The sequence below is a fragment of the Pteropus medius genome, unplaced genomic scaffold (assembly GCF_902729225.1).
Source record: "Pteropus medius unplaced genomic scaffold, Ma_sr-lr_union100, whole genome shotgun sequence".
Classification (NCBI taxonomy): domain Eukaryota; kingdom Metazoa; phylum Chordata; class Mammalia; order Chiroptera; family Pteropodidae; genus Pteropus; species Pteropus medius.
The window spans coordinates 2,997,767-3,019,062 of NW_024343733.1; the positions used below are offsets into that span (position 1 = coordinate 2,997,767).

Consider the following 21,296-nt stretch of genomic DNA (forward strand, 5'->3'; position numbering starts at 1 on the left):
TCCATCAATGTAATTTCCTATATTAACAGAAGAAAACCTACGATCATCTCAATAGATGGAAAATAAAACATTTAACAAAATTCAAATATCTCTTCATGTTAAAAACTAAGCAAACTAGCAATTAAAGGAAACTTCCTCAACCTGATTAAGGGGATGTTTGAAAATCTGCAGCTAACACCACAATTAATGATGGAAGACTGAATACTTTATACCAGGAACAAAGTAAAGATATAAAATCTTACCACTTCGATTAAACTTTGTACTGTAGGTCCTAACCAATGCAATAAAGCAAGAAAAAGAAATAAAAGGCATACAGATTGGAAAGAAAGCTATAACACCATCTTTATTTGCAGACATCATATACATTTACAAAAATTAAAAGATTTTACAGAAAAGCTACTAAAACTAATAACCAAGTTTAGGAAAGTTGTAGTATATAGCATAAATATACAAAATTTAATTGTATTTCTACATACTAGAAGTGAAAAACTGGAAAATATTTAAAAACGATGCCACTTATAAGAGCATGGAAAAATATGAACTACTTAAGGATAAATTTAGTAACATATGTTCTAGACCTGTACACCGAAAACCACAAATAATGTTGACAGAAACTGAAGATCTAAAGAAATGGAAGCTAGACTATGTTCATGGACTGAAAGACCTAAAATTACTAACATGTCAATTCTCCCCAATGTGATCTATAGATTCTACAAAATTACAATCAAATTCCGACTCAGGGTTGTTTTTCTTTAAACCAATTGACAGGGTGGTTCTAAAACTTATACTGAAATGCAAAGTATCCAGAAGAGCCAAAACAATTTTGAAAAAGAACAAAAGTTGGAGAATTCAAGACATATTACAAAATTTCAGTAATCACGATAGTGTGGTATTGGCATAACAGACACGTAGATCAAACAATACAGAATTCACAAATAAATCCATGCATATATATACACATGTACATTCATTACATTCAATGATTTTTGACAATGATATAAAGGTAATTCAATGGAAAAAGCATAGTCTTCTCAACAAATGATGCTGTAATAACTAGATACCCACATGCGGAAACAACTTTAACCCTTACCTCTCACCACAAAAAAATAAAATAATTCGAAATGGATCACTTAATCCCAGGCCTAAACCTAATAATTAACACAATAAAACTTGAGGAAAAAATCGAAAGAGAAAAATCTTTGCTACCTTGGAATTAGAACTCATATATAGCTGGTGGAAATAAAACGGTATGACCATTTTTTTTTAATTTAGCAGTACTTTATAAAGTGAAATACCTATTATTTCCCACATAATTCAGCACGTGCATTCCTAGTTATTTACAGAAATAAGAACATATGCCCCACACAAAACCAGTACATGTTAACTTCATAATCATTAATAAATGAATAGATAAGCAAATTGTGGTATATCGATACAAAGAAACACTACTTAGCAATAAAAAGGAATGACCTACTTAAGCAACAAAAGGAAGCCAAAGACAACTATATACTTATGGTTGCATTTATAAAAAATTCTAGAAAAGGCAAAATGAATATCATAACAGCAGATTAGTGGTTGCTTGGAAGTGTGGTGGTTTCACAGATGCATACATTTGTCAAAACTCATGAAACTATACATACTTACTCGTTTAAAATGGGTATATTTTATTGTATGCAAATTATTCTTCAAAGATAATCAAAAATTTATGTATTAATGAAAGAATTCATGTAAAAACTCTCAAAAAATCTATTTTTAATATAGCCAAAGTAGCATCTTACCCATCTTCAAGGTAACTGTGTATTTCATATAAAGTACATAATATTTTCCAAAAAATTATTTTCTTGCCTAACTACATGAGAACATTAGTTAATAATTTATATTTATTAAACTTAACTAACGAGAACTCACGAAATTTCTGGAAATTGAACTATTTAATGAAGTTCATTAGTGATGCTAGAATGATTTCTTGCCCAACTGCAATAAGACTTGTACAAACAGAAATTTATATTCTCTGTACAGCAGACACTGTTAGTTGCCTATCCAAACATGAATGGCTCCTTCCTCCACAGAAACAGATACTCTATATTGTTGGGAATAACAAGGTACCCACTTAAAGAACAACATTTCCCAGCCTCCCTGAGGTTAAGTAAGGCCAATATGTTGTGAGGAACTTCTGAAAGTGGTCTTAAAAAGGAGAGGTGTGGCCTCCCTACATTTCCTCCTCCTTCCTATCTAGAATGCCACAATGGTGACTAGGGTTTGAACAGCTATCTTGGACAATATGCTACTTGTGATAAACTAAAGATGCCAGAGTTAGAGTTAACAAGAGCGAGCCTGGGTCCACTGATGACTGAGAAGTAAACATACCAGTTCTGAAATGCCTGCATCCAAGCAGCTTGTGTGTATATATACACATGTGTGTATATATGTATATGTGTATATATATAAATTTCTATCTTGTTTAAGATATTTGTCTGTTTTTTAATAAGCACATGATTACGTTACTATAATAAATCATTTTTATAGAAGCATTTCAGCAACTGGCATTTTATTTTTAAAATCTAAAAGACTTTTAGTGAGGAGATGAAGTTAAAAAGCTATGTGGTTACCTAGGTTTTTACCTTGCCCCAGTCACTGATCAAAAAAATGAACTATCCTAATTTTTCATTTCAAAACGATTCCTCAATTTGGAATAAACTCATCTAAGAGAAAAAAAACTATCTGCCTATCTGTGGGAAGAAATTTTAAGCTGTATTATTACTCCATTAATCTCTGATGAGACTTTAAAAAAATGTAAACTGTATTATCACTCCATTAATCTCAAGCAAATCTATATGCTCCAGTGATTTCTACCTTCATGCTTGGGCTAAATTATATAGTCTACACTGTTAATTTTTAAAAGGCTCAGGGAAAAAAAGAGACCAATGTTTGGAATAGCTAGAGGGAGCTTCATAGAAGCCCTAAACAGATTTAGATAGAAGAGATAAGAGCATACAATCCAGCATCATCATTTGCGGGCTACGTGAACTTGGGCAACTTAAATTTCTTACTTCAGTTTTCTTATCTGAAAAATGGGAATAGTGGTATCTAGCTCTTGATGAGAAAATACATGTAGTAGGCAAGCAGCGAAGCAGTTCCAGACATTCAGTAAGGACCCTTACTTAGAAATAGCAAAAGCTCTGAGGTAAGACTGTGCACAACATGTAAAGGTCTGACAAAAAATACAGGTTCCTATTTGTGAGTAGTTGGAAATTTTAAATAAAGAAAACAAAAGACATTTTAGAGATTACTTTTAAAAATAAGAAAACTCACAGAATATATACACTCATATGTATGAAAAGACAGTAATAACCTCATTAGAAATAAACTAAAATTAAAATATTGAGATATTTTTGCTCAGTGGAAAAAATTAAAATAAGTTTTACCATAGTCAAGGGCAGAAGAAATGCACATTTATATAGTGCCCATAGGAATGTAAACATCTTTTTGAAGAATTTATGGCTACAACTATCAAAATTTAATGCATAACTGTACTACAGAAAATTTAATGCATAACTGCACTACAGAAAATAGACTCTTAATAGTACAGCCCATCCTATGAAACAGGATTCAACTGTTAAAAAATAATAGAAAAGGTATATCTAAATTTACTGACTTGAAAATATTTTAAGACAATGTTAAACAGGAAAAAAAAACAATGTTACAGGAAAAGTTGGAGAATTGGCCTCATTTTTAATTTTTTAAACTACAAATATGTTCATCAATAGAATGCGTAAATAAACTGTGATGTAAGAGTGAATTACAATGCACATTGTTAGAACATTAATATTAAACCAAAAAAGCAAGCTGCAAAAGAATATAGCATATTCCATTTATAAAGAGTTAAAAAACATACAAAATTATATATGTACATACACACACATACACACTAAACATTCGTGATTAAAACTATATTTCAACAGGGAATGATCAGCATAAAATTCTGGATAAGTTACCTCTGAAGAGAGAAGAAAGAGAATGGGAGGGAAGAGTACCACAGGACTTCGTAAATGATAAAATATTATTTTTCTTACTGAGTATTAGGCACATGGGTGTCCATTGTATTGAGATTCTTTCTACTTTATATGATTTACACGTTATTTTTATCTACTCTATATCTAATAAAAACAATTTTGAAACCGTATATGTATATAAGCACACAAATATATACAAGCAAGAAAAAAACCTGGAATGATAAATATTAAACTATTGGTAGTTACCTCTCCATGGGAGAGGGAACCTTCACGTTTTATGTTAGATCCTTCAATATCACTTACATTTAAAAATAACTGTATAATGGTTTATTAATTTACAAAATACTTTAAAATTTTTAATTTTGAAAATCGTAACCACATGGAAAATGTTAGTGTGTACAGCTGCATAAAGAACTATATTTACACTGTGATTACATCTATGTATAAAACACAAGCACCTTAACAAGAATAGATGAGTTGGGGTAAATATGATCTAACGAAGTGGCTGGATTATGGGTAATTTTTTAGTTTTAATTTCTTGGAAATTTTATTTCATAGAAATATTTTACATATTTCATTAGTACTACCTCACTTAGAGAGAAATTAAAGAAAAATGATAACTGTAAGAAAGCCAATTCTCTACCTTTAGGGTAGCCAAGTAAAAAAAATATACCCAAATGGGAAGACTGAATGAATTACAGCCAATTGACAATAGATAGCACATGCTGTGCCAATAAGTGCACTCAAAACAACTGGAGAGGATCCCCTCACCAAGAAGATTACATCAAAAGGTTCTGAAGTGCATATGTACATTTAAGCGCTTCACTGAAAACTGGCACTGCCAAGTGAAAGTGCAATAGGAGCAGGGGAGGTTCCAGCACGCACGGAGCCCAGGAATGCGCTGGAAAAGAAAAGGATGTGGAGAGATGGGCAGGGAGGGAGAAGGGAAAACTTTTCCCAATGTGTGAGGAAAAATGTGACATGGCGTAACAAACTCTTAATACCTATAAAAATATTGTACAATCAGAAAGCTAAATGTTGAGGGAACAAAGATTAGAATGACAAGAATGAAAATTTCAAGGTATCCAAAATCAGAATGAGAACAGGCAAAGACACGCATTGTACTGTAGTCTCTACAAATGTCCTCTCTGTTCTATCCACTATGCCAAGTCCTAAAAATTGGCAAATTCCACAAAGGCAAGAAGAAAAACATGGGTAAAAGTCTATTCCACCCTCCTACCAAAAACATCACTGATATGAAATTAATATAAACAAAACCTATAAATTAAAAATTAACTGAAAACATCCCAAAGCAGATTTGCAGAGGGAAAAAAAAAATGTAATCTGCTTTCTAAGCTTACCATTAGTAAAAGCAGAGGCTCTATATAGTAAAGGCTGATAGAGCCAATTGCTGTTAAGGTACCTCCCCCATTTCCTTTCTTCCTATCAGGGTTTCTCCATGCCTATTTCTAACAATCAAAATTTCATTAGCTCCTCCTCTGCCAAAATACTCTGATTCCCACCACCCACACCACCATTCCACCCACCCCACCAGTCCTGCCTTCTCCTTTCTTCCCCACCTTTTCTCTCCACCCGTCCTTTCCCTTCTCTCAACTTAAGAAATTTTTATTCTCACTGCCTTCAAATTTTATCTGAAAACATGCACAGTATAAACCCCACTGTTTGATTTTACTTTCTTTTCACTATCCCCTGCCTTTCTGCCCTATAGAGATTTAATTTTAAAACTTTGATTTTGTAGGACTTAATTATAACATCAAGAATCCAGGTTCCGTGAATACTTTCATCTTTACACACCTGTGATCAAAGTAAAAGTCTTGCTAAACTATAGCTCATGGATATTGTCAACTGTTCCTTCTTTTTTGTATACGCAAGAATGCAAATGTCATAAAACCAAGAACATCTGTTTGTCATTTGATTCCTCCCCATGACAGATATAATTGGTCAATTCTACCTCCAAAATATTACTTGAATCCATTTCTTTCTCTCCATTCCTACTGGCCCTGCCTAATTTCTCACATCTAGACTACTCCAAGAGCCTTCTCTCTGCCTTTCGTTTCTCTGCTATTATAATCTACACACCACAGAGCCCACAAGAGTTTTCTCTCTGAATCATAAATCTGATCGTGTCATTATCCTCCTTAAAACCCTTCAGCATTCTCATGTGCATAAAGAATAAACTTTCAGCTCCTTCGTATCATCCAATCTGGCATCAAACATCACCTTTCAGTCTTGTCTCCCATCTACTGAAGACCAGGCATTAAATAAAAGGTAAGTAAATTTTAAAAAGAGAACAATTCCCAAGATTGTCTAGAAATGTTGTTGTACGACTCATTAATGTATTATTTATGTAATTATTTACATAATTGACAAACTTATTCATCCCAATCATACAATATTACCAATATTAGCTGTATTACAAAACAGCTAAACAAAATTCTATCCACATAATGTATTAAAACTGGATTGGGCTTTTTAAAATATTTCTATTTTCAGTTCCAATACTAAAATATAAGGTGGATCACAAGGAATCTAAATTAGCAGTTATTTTCCAAAATGAGTGTTAACATGTAACACCGAATTTCTCAGTTTTCTGGAAATTATTAAAGTCAGCTCTTTGGGTTCTTAACAGTATATCGCACCTACCATATGAGAAAGTCTGGCAACAAAATCAAAATTACTTTAGAAGATAAATGTCTACTTCAGTTAGTCTCATTCATTTTCCATCTAGAATATTCCTTGAGCTTATCATATAAATTGCCCCAAACAAGCTACTCAGCTTAACAGAATCATCAGAAAAGTTTAAAAACAAGTAAATCTTTTTCAAATCAAATTTATAAAATTCACTAAAGAAGCCAGTTTATTAGCTTACACATATCAAAGTATGAGTTCTCATGAGAATCATTCCACTGTTTAATTAAATGTTATAGGATCCTGCAGACAGACTCAAGAATAGCACCATCTGTCCGGGTTACAAAGCTCAGTTTCACCATGATATCACTAAACAGCAACAAAATATCATTGTCGTAGATATCCCTCTCAAGTAATTAATAGACAATTAATGAATTTAGTCTATTATTTAGGATCACAAAACTTGATTCAAACCATGCAAATGACTACACTTTGTATGTAAATCAACAGGCTTTGAAAAATGTTTTTAATAACTTAAACTTCAGTTAAGAACTTGTGTTTCAGAAGATAAATATTTATAGTCTTCAGGAGCTAAGATGTAGATTTATGCTCTGGTATAAACTCTAAATGTTAAACTGCTCAGGTGTTATATAAGTCTGTAAAATCAAAAAGTGCTGGCTGTCATTTGCTTAGAATAACCATCATATAAGTAAATTTTCCTAAAATATCTATAAGTCTAGAATTATATCAGTATACTTTTTGATAGGATTTCAATTCCCTTTTAATGTGAGAAGTACTTAAAAAGAGAAAGAAAATTATCTATGTAACTTGAAGACTATAGAAACAAAGCTAACTGAGAAAAAGCTCATTATATTCCTGAATTCAAAAACAGAACTTGAGTTGCCACTCAACTCATAACTGATATAGGCATGCCTGCTACATAGGTAGAACGTCCTCTGCACCTCCCCTAACACTGAATATTAAGGCATATCATGATGAAGTAAAACCCTAAATGTATGAATGCTACTGTCCTAACCTTCAACTGTGGAAGAAATTGCTGAAAGATCATGAACAGGATGCTAGATGGCTTACTAGACAGTGTTAAGTGAGTAAAAAGCAACACTGAGTGGGCAAAGTAAGAACCTTGGTCTCACAGATCAAACTTTCTGTTACAACCTTAGGAGATTATCTCAACAAGATACTTTTATTTATCCCAAGGCTTTTCTTAATGATTACTTCGGTCTCGCCAAAAATGGACCAGCCTCAGGATGGTATCTGGAAGTTTACTAGACAGATACAGAGTACAACTTAGAATTCTACTCCCCCCTTATAATTTGCCAAAAATTTGCCCCCCATTTAATTTGTCCCAGTAGCAAGTCTTACCAATCAATGGACCACTAAATCCACCTTCACTGAAACTGTACGAAAACCAAGTACACTGAAGCACTAGACTCAGAACCTGGGAGGCGTCCGTACAAGCAGGCAGGAACTCTTGGCACGCATCAACAATGTATGTATGCCAAAATACCCCAAAGTAGAGCTCTTCCCAGGGTTTTTGCTCATCATCAGTAAGACTCCCATCAGAAAGTAACAGTTTAAAATAAAAGAACACATAATAAATTACAAAGAGAAAAGACAAGACACTAACCAAAGAAGCATCCTTCAAAATAAGATTTTCTGAGGTGGTCAACTAAACCATCTCTAAAAGGGATTCCAAAGGAAAAGGACCAAAAAATACTATGAACAATGACATTGGCAATGATCCACTTCAAGGGGGCTTATTTTGAAAAATACTTCTCATCTGGGCATATGTATATCAGTTCTGGTATGACTACCACAAAATCAGTTTTATAAATGTAAAGTATACAACTTAAGACGGTGAAATTTGACCTACTTAAAATGATCATTAAAGGAAAATAAAAATAAAGATGATTGATTGCAATAAGCATTTCAAGTAAAATGCAAAATTTTTAGCTAATATATTTTTTAGAATCTTTATCCAGGCTCAAGCTCAATATCTTTAACCTTTGAATTTAAAAAGCATTCAAACTACAACTGAGATTGTCCCCACTTCCTTCATAATCGTTCATTTCTTATATCCTCACATCTTTTATTTCTAGAGCTTGTCTTACTCTTTTCCAGTGCTAACCCCATCACCTGGGTTCTAGCCAGACTTGTTCAATCAACTACCAACTTTTTTTATATCTTCCATCTTTCTGTCACTCCACTATTGTTACTTGTAGATCCACAAACACAAATTAGGTTCTCGCTTGCTAAAAACTTTCTTTCAATGTATCTTTCAATCTCTTACCCTCCTCAGTCCCAAGTCCCTGCTTGCTTCACAATCAATCTTCTTCAACTGAGAAGTGTACCATTCATTCATTCCACAACCCACTGTAATCCAGATTCTACCCTCAACATTCAAATGTAATGATTTCTAAGCTATCCAAACAGCAAACTGCCTCATCTTTCACTCCTTACAACTCCCCTTCAAGGTCCACCACAACTGCCTCTGAAAATCATAATTATTCTCTTTATTTTTATGCCAGAGAAAGCACGTTAGACAAACTATATTGCCTACTTAAAGCACATATAACATATACATTCATGACTTAAATGTCTAGGTTTCATGAGAAGTAATCCTGGACCAAAATTTAATTTGTTTAAATGCACAAAATGTAAAGAATGATGGGTTACACAGTTCAACAATTCTAATTTGTCTATGTAAGAGCAATCCTAGAAAGGCTTTTAAACACATTATTAAATGCAATAGCACTTAACACACTTCTTTTTCCTCAATTCATTTCTCATAATAGTTTCTATATCATCTTGGATTATCTCCCACTTTTAGTTTCATATCCCATCTGCTCATTTAAGATTCACGTCTGTCCAGTTTCTGAAATATTTGTCACTTTAGTCATTAGCATTTTGCGTAATATAGCACTGTTTTTTTTAAAGTTCAGAACTGAATTATTTTAGAAAACTGATGATTTTAACATCACCATTTCTTAATCTAAATTGGCCTGCCCCTACTTCAAATTTTCCACCTAACAAAAATTAGATTTCAATGTTTTTGTACTATTTTTTAATAGAAAACCAAGAACCAAGACCATGAAATAGAAGTGCTCTTCTACAAACCACTTCAGCATATATTCTCAAGGACAGAACTGTCAACTGAGCTTCCAAAGAACATCCTTCCACTCCTCTAGCAAGCTACATCCATCTATTCCTTCAAGATCAGTTCAAAACTCCCTTTCTGAGTTTTTCTGGCTACATGGTACTATACTATCTGTCCATGTTGCTCTCCCTCTGCCCTGACCATATAGCATCTCAGAAATGAAACAGTACATATAGGTCTTTTCCCCACATATAAAAATCTTAGCCCTTTTGTACACCCAAACCAGATTTTAATCATTTCTTATGTTTGTACATTATTTGAAAATGAATTATACGTCCTAAGTTTCTCAAACATAGCATACAAAAAAATTAACATTTCTAAATACTAGTTTATTGGCTACTCCATCTACTCTCATTCCGCCCTTCCCCACCCCACCCTCTGCCCCATTTCCTATTTCATTTCACTCAGGCTCAGAAGTCCTCATTTACCACACAGAACAGCAAGCAGAAAGTTTGTCTCCAGTGGAGTGAAGAAAAAACAGTAAGGGAAGCATGGTACAGGGCAAAGAGATACAAAATCTTTCCTAATGACATCACAGGACCTGCCACTACTCTCAACGTTCTAATAAAAGTATATCAGCCAAGAGGAAGGAAGCAGCAGTAGACTACTGCAGGAAAGTAAGGGAAAATCTGCCTCAATCCTTACTCAAAAACTACAGCACTTTCCACAGGGGGCCAACCTTGCCTCTCAACCTGCCTTCAAGCCTCTCCTTCAGAGAGCAATCCTCTCCTAGGCCCCGAAGAGGGCCTAGAGGTTGGGCCGTCCTCGCTCCCACTGCCTGTAGCCAGGAAGGTTTTTAGGGAGTGCCTGCTCTAACTGCCAGCACTACAGTCAGAGGAAAGGTGCTCCTGACATTCTAAACAGAGAGAGTAAATATAAGTTCATTCCTATAAAAATGCTGCCATAAATAGCATTTGAGTTCTCTAACACAAGTATTTAAGTACAACACAATGTAAATAGACTATCATTTGTAGCAACAGAACTAAGAGTAGATTTTTAGATAAAAACAAATTTACAAATTAACTCTTTCTAATATTTTAGAATGCTGGTGACCACCTCTAAGTAAAATTCTATGCCTCTGGATAAAAACTTATTCATATTCATCATGACTAACACAAAAACTATACATTTGGGGGACGGAGGTTCAGCTTTCTTTCTTCGACAAGGTCTAAACAATATTTTTAGATGTTCCGCATTACTAAATGGAAAACAGAAATTAGCTGGTAGTTGAGGATACATACTTTGTTCAAACATAGTAAGGGTTGTGACATGTATGTCAGACTAAAATGTGATTTAGTCTTTAAGAAGAAAAAGATATTTATTAAGTACTATTTCTGACATTCCCTGAGACAAATCTCAAAATGTTAATAGAACTGCTATTTAAAGTTCAAAGAGCACTCCAGAGCTGCCAAGGAATTAATAGCTTACACTACCAAATAAGAGCCACAGTTCAATTTCCAGTCTCAGCTAGTCATAGCTCAGAGTTAGTATAGCAAAATCACCCAGCACATTAAAGACACCAGGCAACTATGAATCATATATACAAATAAAAAGCTGTAATATCTAAAGATAAATTTCAGGTTTTTCTTCTCAACCATGGCTTATTTATGAGGACAGACATAAGAAGAGCAAGTTAATCTTCTGTCCCCTCGACCCAAAAAAAAAAAGAAAGAAAGAAAAATACAACCTAACTGCTGCCATACGTACCACAAGCAATTTTGCCACTCCAACTTCCTGGTTAATTGCCTAAGGCTACTTTACAGCTTTAGTTGTAATTTGCTGGAAGTCTCTTCCTATTAAAGAATATTATCTAGTCATACAAAGTGCTTTCCTTAAAAGGTACTCAAAATAATTCTTCACACTTCCTGCCCTCCACACTTCAAAAGTTTACAGGATAAACTGAGGCAGACAACCATTATGCAACCAACGTGATCTGACTAGTTACTAGAAAAAATTTGAATGCCACTCAACATTCCTTATTACCAGTTCACTGCCCATTTTACTGAGCTCATGGAAAGTAATCTTATCACTGAACATTGAGCAAAAGCCCTCCTATACAGTTTAAAGAATGGAAATGAAGGAATTCTGGATCAAGCTCCAAACAAAATCTCCAACAGGCTCTAAACGCTATAGGTTGCCTAACACTACAGAAAAATCTAAATACTGAATTCCTATCCCTTTGAGGTATGATAAGCACAGATTTCTTGATCGGCTGGAATTCTCTTTAATAAAGATTTTCTAAAACTCATCTAAAGTATTACCAAGCCACGGTACATACAGCCTAGATAATGTATATTCAGAACACAGAGCTAAACATCTAAATAAGTTCAAAGAAAATTAACATAATTATGATCAGGACTAAATGGGCAGTGAAAACTCCCGTAGGGAATAAGATGGAGAAAAGAAATAGTTGTCTCATAATTCATTCATTTAACAAATAGTTAATGAGCACCTAACTATAAAGAAAATGCAAAGATGATTTAGAAAGGGTCACTGCCCTACAGAAGCTCTTTGCTTATCAGAGGCATATAGAAGGAGGTACACATAAGGAGCAAGAGTGACTAGTTCTGCCTGTGGGAGTCAGGGAAAGCTTCACAGAGGAGGTGACATTTGACCTACTTAAAAGATGAGTAGGACTGTGCCAGGCATATATACAGATGCAAAAAAAATTAGGAGGTGGTACTTGAGTTAGATATATGTATGTTTTCCTTATTTCTCTTTAGGACATTAAAATTCAATCATGAGAATTGCCAACACACAATGTTTTTTCACACTAATTACACTCCTTTGAATACCTTACTTATCAGCTCTCAAATTAAGCCCAGACGGATTTAATCATCTTTCCTATTTAATGAAATAATGTGGAACTACATGAGGAAGCTTCATGCGTCTTATGCAAAAAATATTTCAGAAATTTATCAAAGTTCCTTGGGGAGGAAAAATCACAGTAGTTTTCATGAAGTTTAATACCCTTTTAGATGAACAATCTTTAAAATTTCCACTCAATATTATAAAATTTCTGTTCAGAATTACATTTTATTTGAAACAAATCATTTCTTCAAATTTAATATCAAATGTCTTAAACTTATCCAATTAATGCAATAATTTAATACAAATTAAGACTTAATTATTATAGTAAAGAAATCCAGTGAAGATTGAGAAAATATTTACCTGCAAGTTTACCTAATTTTATCTTCCCCCTTCCAATTTTAAGTTAACATTAAAAATTTTAACTATGCAGAATAAAGACACAAATAAAATTTTAATATAATCAACTCAGGAGGTTCCTTTAACAGTAATGGAATTTTGCTGTACTGGAAAAAGTACAAAATGTAGAAAGCTGTCAAACAGGGCTCTGTGCTATTTCACAGTAGTAGAAATACGGTTTTAATAAGATTCCACCACAATTCATCTAGAATGAGAAAGTAAACATTCAGAAATATACACAATAAACCAGAGTATGGAGATGTCAATGACATAACATTTTCCCTTGGACGCAACTGATTCTCCTAATTCTCATCTACAAAGAAAGAAAAAAAAGTCATATTTTTTTCAGACCAGAATCTAAATGTACTCTAAAAGACATTTTATTAGCTTAAAGGAAAACAACTCTACTCCAACAAACAACTAAAACACGCTAATATAAATCTGAGTAAAACAAGAGTTCCTAAAAGAAGACTATTATAGCCAATTTATGAGGACAAAATCTATTCCATACTACAGATTTTAAAAATCGAATAACTCTCTCTGAAATAAACAAACACCAATCATAACATTTTAACAGAATTTAAAACTATTTTTGTATCAACTAAAGCAAAAATAGAAAGCTAGGCTGATGTACATAAGTGACTTTATACTAAAAAAAACAACTGGGTAAGCATACATATTTCATTCATGCAAATGAGTCTGAATTTACAATTCCTCGTTTATGTTAATATTTACCAAGATTAATGGAAAATCATCTCCCCTATGTAATGAAGTGAATTCCCCCAACAGAACAAAGCTAACACCTTCAAATCTTTCAAATAAACAATGAAAGCATATACTATAAAAGGAAATTATCTGAACTGGATCAGAAAGAAGTTAAATGATTCAGGAAGGGAGAAAAAGTCCTAAATTCCAAGAACACGTTACAAATATTGATTCATTAATTCCAAAACTCTAAGTAAGTCCTATGAAACAAACATGTGAGTGAATTCTTTTATTTAATTATATCCCACAGCACATTTTGAGGCTACCTAATCACTTCACTTTGCAACACATTAAATGTAAGTTGTCAAAATAGGAATGTTTATAAAATGACAAAATAGAAATTCCGGTAGCCAGCACTACACAACACACATGGTTTGGAAGGCCGATTAGCACACAATACATTTTAAACAAATGACACTAAGAGCAATGTTGCAAAAATTCTTTTTCTCCATTTCTAATAAATAGTTATGATGCACAGTTCAGTAATAATACCTAATACGAAACCATATTACTAAGTCTCATAAATTTGTCTAATCTTCACTGGCCGGCTAGCTTCTGTGAAGTGAATGTACCCATTTTCAGAAAAAAACAAATCAGCACCTTTACTACTAATTTAAAGGAGGTGAACATTATTATTTTCTTCTTACCAAAAATAAGTCAAATAACAAGAAAAATATCTAGTCTATCTTAGAATCAAACTTTGAGAAACAATTAACTATTCGCAAACAAAAATCCAAATAAACAATCTCATGACTATGTACATGAAGTTTCATCTCGATTTGAAATAACTTGACAACTATAACTACAGAATATACTTATCTTTTGCAAATGGTTATAATTTATAGCATGTAGTGAAAATGGGTGACAGAGTATCTGTATTAATCTCAAAAGTAGAGATCTCTGAAAGTGTTTGATGAATACAATTAACTCACAATCAACTAGCCTAAATTAGCCAGTGAACAAAAAAGATGAATCAATTTTTCTATACCTAATTAATATAATCCACTACTATAACTTAATGTTAAAGGAATACCTTATGATTTTTTCCCAATAAATACCTAAAACAATCATTTAAAAAATGACCAAAACATTCCAAAGAAAGTTAAGCTGTGTAAGCACCTGGCATAAACTCAATAAACATTTACCCGCCCTGCCTTTATTCACACAAAGAAGAAACAGACCCAACCTAACTTCCTCCCAATGAGCACCTCAATAACACAGAAACATATTTTGTAGCATACAAGTCTTGTGTACATTATTTTCTCTTTAAAATTATGAACTCATCACACATACAAATGGCTCTTTAAAAAGGTCCAGTAAACTGCTACGCTATGCCTTAAATTGCTGTCTATTATGTACTTAAAAATATTTACTAGCAATCGGAGGTTAATATGGCAACTATTACCGGGTTGCAATTATTGCTATTAAAAATATATAAATACTGTAACATCATGTGCTACTAATGACAAAAGGCTAAACAGAAAACACACACTAGTAAATTATAAATATTTTCATTAAAGAAAATGAACCATCATGAAAAAAAGATGCTTTAAATGTAAATACTAAAATAAGAAATCGGGATAGAAAACAATACTCTGTATATGTATTTTGGCATGTGAGAACATTAGAAAAATCATTCCCTTTCCCTCGTTTTCAATTAACAATCCTCCCTGTGGGGGTTCTACCTCAAAAGAATAGATCTCAAAGTTTCTATGTTTACAACTATTTTCCCTTTATGCAAAAAAAAAAAAAAAACTCTTAAAAAAAAAGAAAGCAGGTCAACAAGAGATTACCTTAAAAGCTTCAAATATAGAATTAATGGTCCTTGATGGAATTAAGTACTAATGTGTGTATGTATGTTTCAATTCAGAGGAAGAATTTGATATTATCACCCAATTACAAGGAGATTCAAAGCAAATGAAACATGAATGTGGAGCATACATAGCTAAGAATCGGACTGCCTAATGTCAAAAAATATATACTTATATCTAGTTAAAGGATACAAAGTTCCTTTTCTCAATATCACCTCAATAGAGAAATAAAACTAAAGATATACTTACATCTGGAAATTATGTCTTCCCACAAGGGTGAGTTGACATGCCATCTAGGGTGCACTGTTACACTTTCCAAAAAGGCAGAATTAACACACTTAACTGAATTATAACAGAGTGAACATTTAACAAGAGTCTCCCAGAAATGAGATGGACAGCATGAGAAAAGTTTTGAGTGACAAAAGCGTAACCAGGCACACATTTAAGGCAGTAGCTCCAAACCTCACAACAGTAAGAATAAGAAATACATACAATGACCCATATCGTATATACACAACAGCATTTTCACATTAGAAAAGGGGACAAGGGTTGACAGAGAATTTAGGAAATCTGATGCCACAGAAACTGATGCAGTAGAAAATCAGAAAGCAAAATAAGTAAAGAACTAACAAAAGTCTTAAGGCACTCAACTGCACAATCAGCTTTTGCTAAACCATAATGAACACCTCAAGGTAATAAAAAGTGGGTTGGTCATTAGTGTGGTACAGACTTTTATCTCTAGTTTATATTTCAAGCCGCGTTAATGTGAGTATCTGGGTAAAGTCTCTATAAATAATACTTTGCTCAAAAAAACTGTAGGCAAAAGAGAAACATACATGCTATCTTATTATTAAGCACATAGAGTTTTTACAATACATGCTTTATTTCAAACAGGTGATGATTTTATCTGCTTTGGAATTAAACTATTCCATACAATGTACTTTAGAGGCAACATGTTTTTAATACTCTAGATTGTTGCTGTATGTGATTTTGAAGAAAAATTCTCAATTTGGAATGAGAAAATTTTTAAATAATCAGCAGCTTTTGAACTAATTCATTTTTTTAAATTAGCACCTTACCACCCCCCTCTACCTCTAAGAGAATGTAAACATTTTAGTACTTTAAAAAAAAATCCAACCCATGCATTTCTGCAGTTCTGCATTTCCAAGTTGTTACCTAAAGAGTAATTGTTTTGTTTTGTTTTGTTTTTTAAAAGTATATTCAAAAATCAATTCCTGGTTTAAAGAGGTTTAAGAGAGAAATACCCAAAGCACAAACCTCGAGTGAGTCATAAAGCACAGAACTCACTCCTACAAAATTGTTTGTTCCTCCAAAAGAATCTCAAGCATCTTATCTCTATAACATTACCAACCTTACTTAAAAAAAAAAAAGATAAATGCTATATCCTAAAGACTACTTACACACATAATATACTTTAATTTGTCTACAAAATCTACTGTATATAAATCAGCCACATATACACAGCCATTACCAGTCAGCATGATATATGGTAATTTAGCGGATCTCTCATCACTAATATTGGTCTACTTGGTTATTTTAATTACCTGTTAAAGTGTCAATGTGGTCACCAGCCGCCAAACAAAAACCAGTTTAAATACCCCTTAATCAATACATTTGCTAATCTATTAAAGTCCCTGAACCTGACTGATAGACTGAGGGGAGAAAAGAGAAGGCAAAATGAGTTTTATTCCCATATATCAAAAGATCAAATGAAAATCATCACAGCACTGAGAGGAAGAATCACAACTTATAATTGAATTTTAATTAAATAGCTGAATAAAAATATTGGGAGAAAAAAATTGATCTGATCTTACTATAGAGAAAGCAGAAATACTATGTCAGAGTCTTTATAGATAAAAATCTCATGTCCTGATTTTTTATCTGCATAATGAAAAATATTTAATAAAATAACACATTTTAAAAGTTGGCGAGAATTTGTATTTCTCCACTAGTCTCAAAGAAAAAAGCATCTATGCTACCCATAATTAAATGTAACTAATTACAATTTGAACACTAAATTATTTACCCAGTGTAAACAAGGATTAAGAGGAAATAACGTTTCTATCTACAGCAGAGGTTACAGAAAACAATTTCCAAAATGCATGCTCTCCAAAAAGTAGTCCCCCCTCCCCAGAAAAAAAGGTACATAACTTAAAGTAAGTTGGGGTATTTTTAAGGCTAAATTAAACAAACCGTTCAGCCAATTTTCCAATTATATTCTACGCTTGAAACATAATTGCCTTACATCTGTTTACAAATCTTTGCTCAATATTTAAATAAATTCGTAAGTCTCCTGGGCACATAGCTATACATACAGTATAACTCATGCACAAAGCACATATTTAAAGACCACGCACTGCAATTATTAGCCTAAACGCCAGGTTTAACAACGTGAATGTTTTCAGAGCTAGGTAATACGACCCAATAAAAAGCAAAGATGGCATTTACCACCAAATGTCACTGCCACCGCCTGGGAAGAAGAGTTGCTGGAGCCCTATACATTTTTAATTTCGAAAATCTAGACGCCGACGTCGGGTGCCAGGCTTCCCGGAGAACAATTGACACCCTAACTGCTTCAAGATTAAGGCAGGCGATTCAAATCCGAAGGAAAAGTTGTCAATTATCAGAGAGAGCGCGAGAGAGGCGAAGGCAGATAAAAGCGATGTTATCAAACCGCCCAGCTTGTTGCTTTTTGTGTGTGTGTGGATTCGTTGTTAGAATAGAGAAAACAGTTTTTAAAAGACACAGGAGGAGAGAAAGGAAAATAAAGCCTTCTCCACCTTCCGTCGGCTCGGTGCAATGGCCTTACGGCTCTCCAGCGTAGTAAGCCCCGAGAGGCAGGCGGCTGTCGATGTTTACAATCGCGGGAGCTTCGGGTGCAAGAGTCCTTTACTGACACAATCTCATTCAATCAACTGTTTTCGGGCGAAATTGCAGGTGTCATTATGGAATTTTTTTAAAAAATTCAAAAGACGGGCGGGCGGGCAGCAGATCCGACAAGGGGGGAGAAGGCTGCTTATCGCAGGCGCGGGCAGCACAAGGCAAAGCCTTTCACATTTAGGGGGAAAAATGGGGGAAGGGGAGGGGAAGGGGGGGTGTGATTGCAACAGAGGGTGGGCGTTCGAAGTGCGACCCAGAATCAGCAGCTTTGAGACTTCCACATGCAAATTCCACGCCGAGCGCCGCGCTCACAAATGATTTTTAAAGAGCCAAATAAACACTGGATGGGATCCAAGGCGAGGGAGAGACGATCCAAAAGGGGGAGAATCGGCAAGAGGCGAACGGCGGGGAGAGGCGAGGGAGGGGCGAAGTCCCGGCGGCGGGAGGAGAAAGTTGGTCGGCGGCGGAGGTCGGGGACCCCCCCCCGACAAGGCCCCCCTCCCCGCAGCCCGGCTACTCACCAGCGAGAAGAGGTTGGAGTGACAATCCTCCAGGCTCGCCCCGTTCGCCACCCAGTTCGCTGCCGCAGTCATGATCCTCCGCGAGCCCGGCCGCCAGAGCGGGGCATGTCGGAGCGAGGCGTCCGAGGCGAGGCCGGGCCGGGCGGCGGCGCCTCGCCGGGGAGCGCGGGGCGACCGGGCCGCCGCCGCCGCCGGGGGAGGGCGCGAGGGCCGGCAGGCGGGCGGGAGGCGCCGCGGCGACGCCGCGCCGGGGGCGGCGGGCCCGGGCCGGCGGGGGGGTCCGCGGCGGCCGCGCGGCTCCTTCCTGCTCGGGCGGCGGCGGCGGCGGCGGCGGCTCCCGCGGCTCCGGCGGCGGCGGGGGGCGCTGTCCGCGCGGCCCGGCGCCCTCCCCGCCTCTCAGGGCCGCTGCTGCCTCCCGGGCTGGCGCTGCGGGCCGGCCGCCGCCTCCGCCTTCCCTGTTCCTCAGCCGCCGCCGCCTTGTTTATCTCCAGCCACCGACTCCCCCTCGGCCCCCGCCGGCGCGTGAGGGGAGGCGAGCCCCGGAGCCGCCGCCGCCGCCTCGGAGCCGCCGCCGCCGCGGAGCGCGAACTCGCGAAGGGGGGGGTGCGGACGAAGCCAGCGGGCGACCCCGGCAGCCGAGCGACGTCCCCTCCTTCCTCTTCCTCCCCCACCCCCCCCTCCTCCCCAGTCAGCCTCGCTTCTCCTCCCTCCCCGGGCTCGCTCGCTCTGACAGCAATGGCGGCCGCCGACCGCGGCTCGGCCCGCCATTGGCTGACGCCGCGTCACGTGACGGGCGCCGGCCGCGCGGGGGGGCGGGGGGTGGACGGGGGAGGGGCCGCAGCGGCGGCGGCGCGGCGGCGGCTCACGGGCGGCGCTGCTGAGCTGATCGCGGCCGGTTTCTCCGGCCGGGAGACGGAGGGAGACGGGGAGCGAGAGAAAGGAGTGCGGGCGGCGGCGGGGCTTTCCGGCGGCCGGCGGCCGGCGGCCGGCTAGCTGTGGGCTGCTCGGCTTGGGCGCCGCGCCCCGCCCCCTCGGGGGGCACAGATCCTTGCGGTGCGCGACCGCGAGCCCCTGGAACGCCAGTGGCGGCCCCAGTGGAATGACCGGGTTCCCTCGCTTGTGCCCCCCGACCGACGCAGGCCGGCTGGCGTGGCGGGGGCTCGCTGTGGGCCAGGCAGCCGGTCCAAGTGCTCCGGGGAGTGTCTCGTGGAGGTCGCACTCCGTTGTCCGCGTTTTACAGAAAAGAAAACTGAAGCACAAAGAGATTAAGTGAAAGAGATTAAGTCACTTGTCGAGGACGCACAGCTGGGAAGAGGTGGCGGAATTCGAACTCCCTGTACCCATGCACAGTGAAGCCGAGCTCTTGCACTAGATTTTATAAGCCTTGCCCAGGGATATTCATGGCTACCACTTAGTGAGCGCTTACTGTATACGAGGCACTATGCGTTGAATACAGAAATGCTCTTGAGCCCTTACAGGCACTATGTGCATTCATTCATTCATTGCACAAATCATTCCTGAGCTCTTGCTATGTGCCAGAATATAACTGCAATGTACGAGGACAGTGTTGGAAGCAGAACCTCCCTCTTGAGACCCTCCTGAGAGCATGTAGCCTGGGAGTCCAGAGGAGTGCCAGTGAGAATGCTCTCCCAGCACTCAAGGTGTTTGCTCCCTGCAAAGGTGAGGAGGAGAGAACAGCTTCACTAACATGCTCCCAAACATGGAAGAACCAGCTCTTTTAGGTGGACTGAACTAAGAGGGGAGAATAGAAAACAAGAGACACATGGTTATAACAAAAGAAGTCTTATACATGTGAATTGAGCTTTGGAACTACCACAAATAACTGCTAAAACAAAACCCACCAGCAGAATGTTATAATGTGTATTATCATGGTAGACACTATGTTATAACCCGCTGACACTATGTTATAATGAATATGTATACGTTGTTTCACATAACCATCAGAACAATCACATAAAGAAGATACTGTTATTGTCCTTAGACAATAAATCATGTCTCACAAATGCAGTGACATCTACAAGCTCTCCAGTTAGTAACTCAATCCCGGGCCTATCTAGCTCCAGAGCCCAAGCTGAATTCAGAGGCTCCATGAGCAGGTGCCTGTAGTTAGCTCGAGCACCCCTGGTTATGTTACCTTGACCTACATACAGCAGATGCCCCCTTATCTGCGGTTTCACTTTCTGTGGTTTCAGTTACCCGCAATGAAGCATGGTCCAAAAATATTAAATGG

General features: G+C 37.2%; 1 protein-coding gene across 2 annotated transcripts in view; it reads right to left on the minus strand.

Moving 5' to 3' along the window:
* MED13L (mediator complex subunit 13L) overlaps positions 1–19,229 on the minus strand; it is a 264,752-nt gene extending 245,523 nt beyond the window's left edge. The window contains exon 1 of one of the 2 annotated variants that reach the window (XM_039868225.1): positions 19,046–19,229. In XM_039868225.1, coding sequence (XP_039724159.1) covers positions 19,046–19,117 — 72 coding nt within the window. In that variant the 5' untranslated portion in view covers positions 19,118–19,229. The remainder of the gene's footprint in view (positions 1–19,045) is intronic. The other variant, XM_039868223.1, reaches the window with a different exon arrangement.
* Between the last annotated feature and the right edge of the window lie 2,067 nt (positions 19,230–21,296).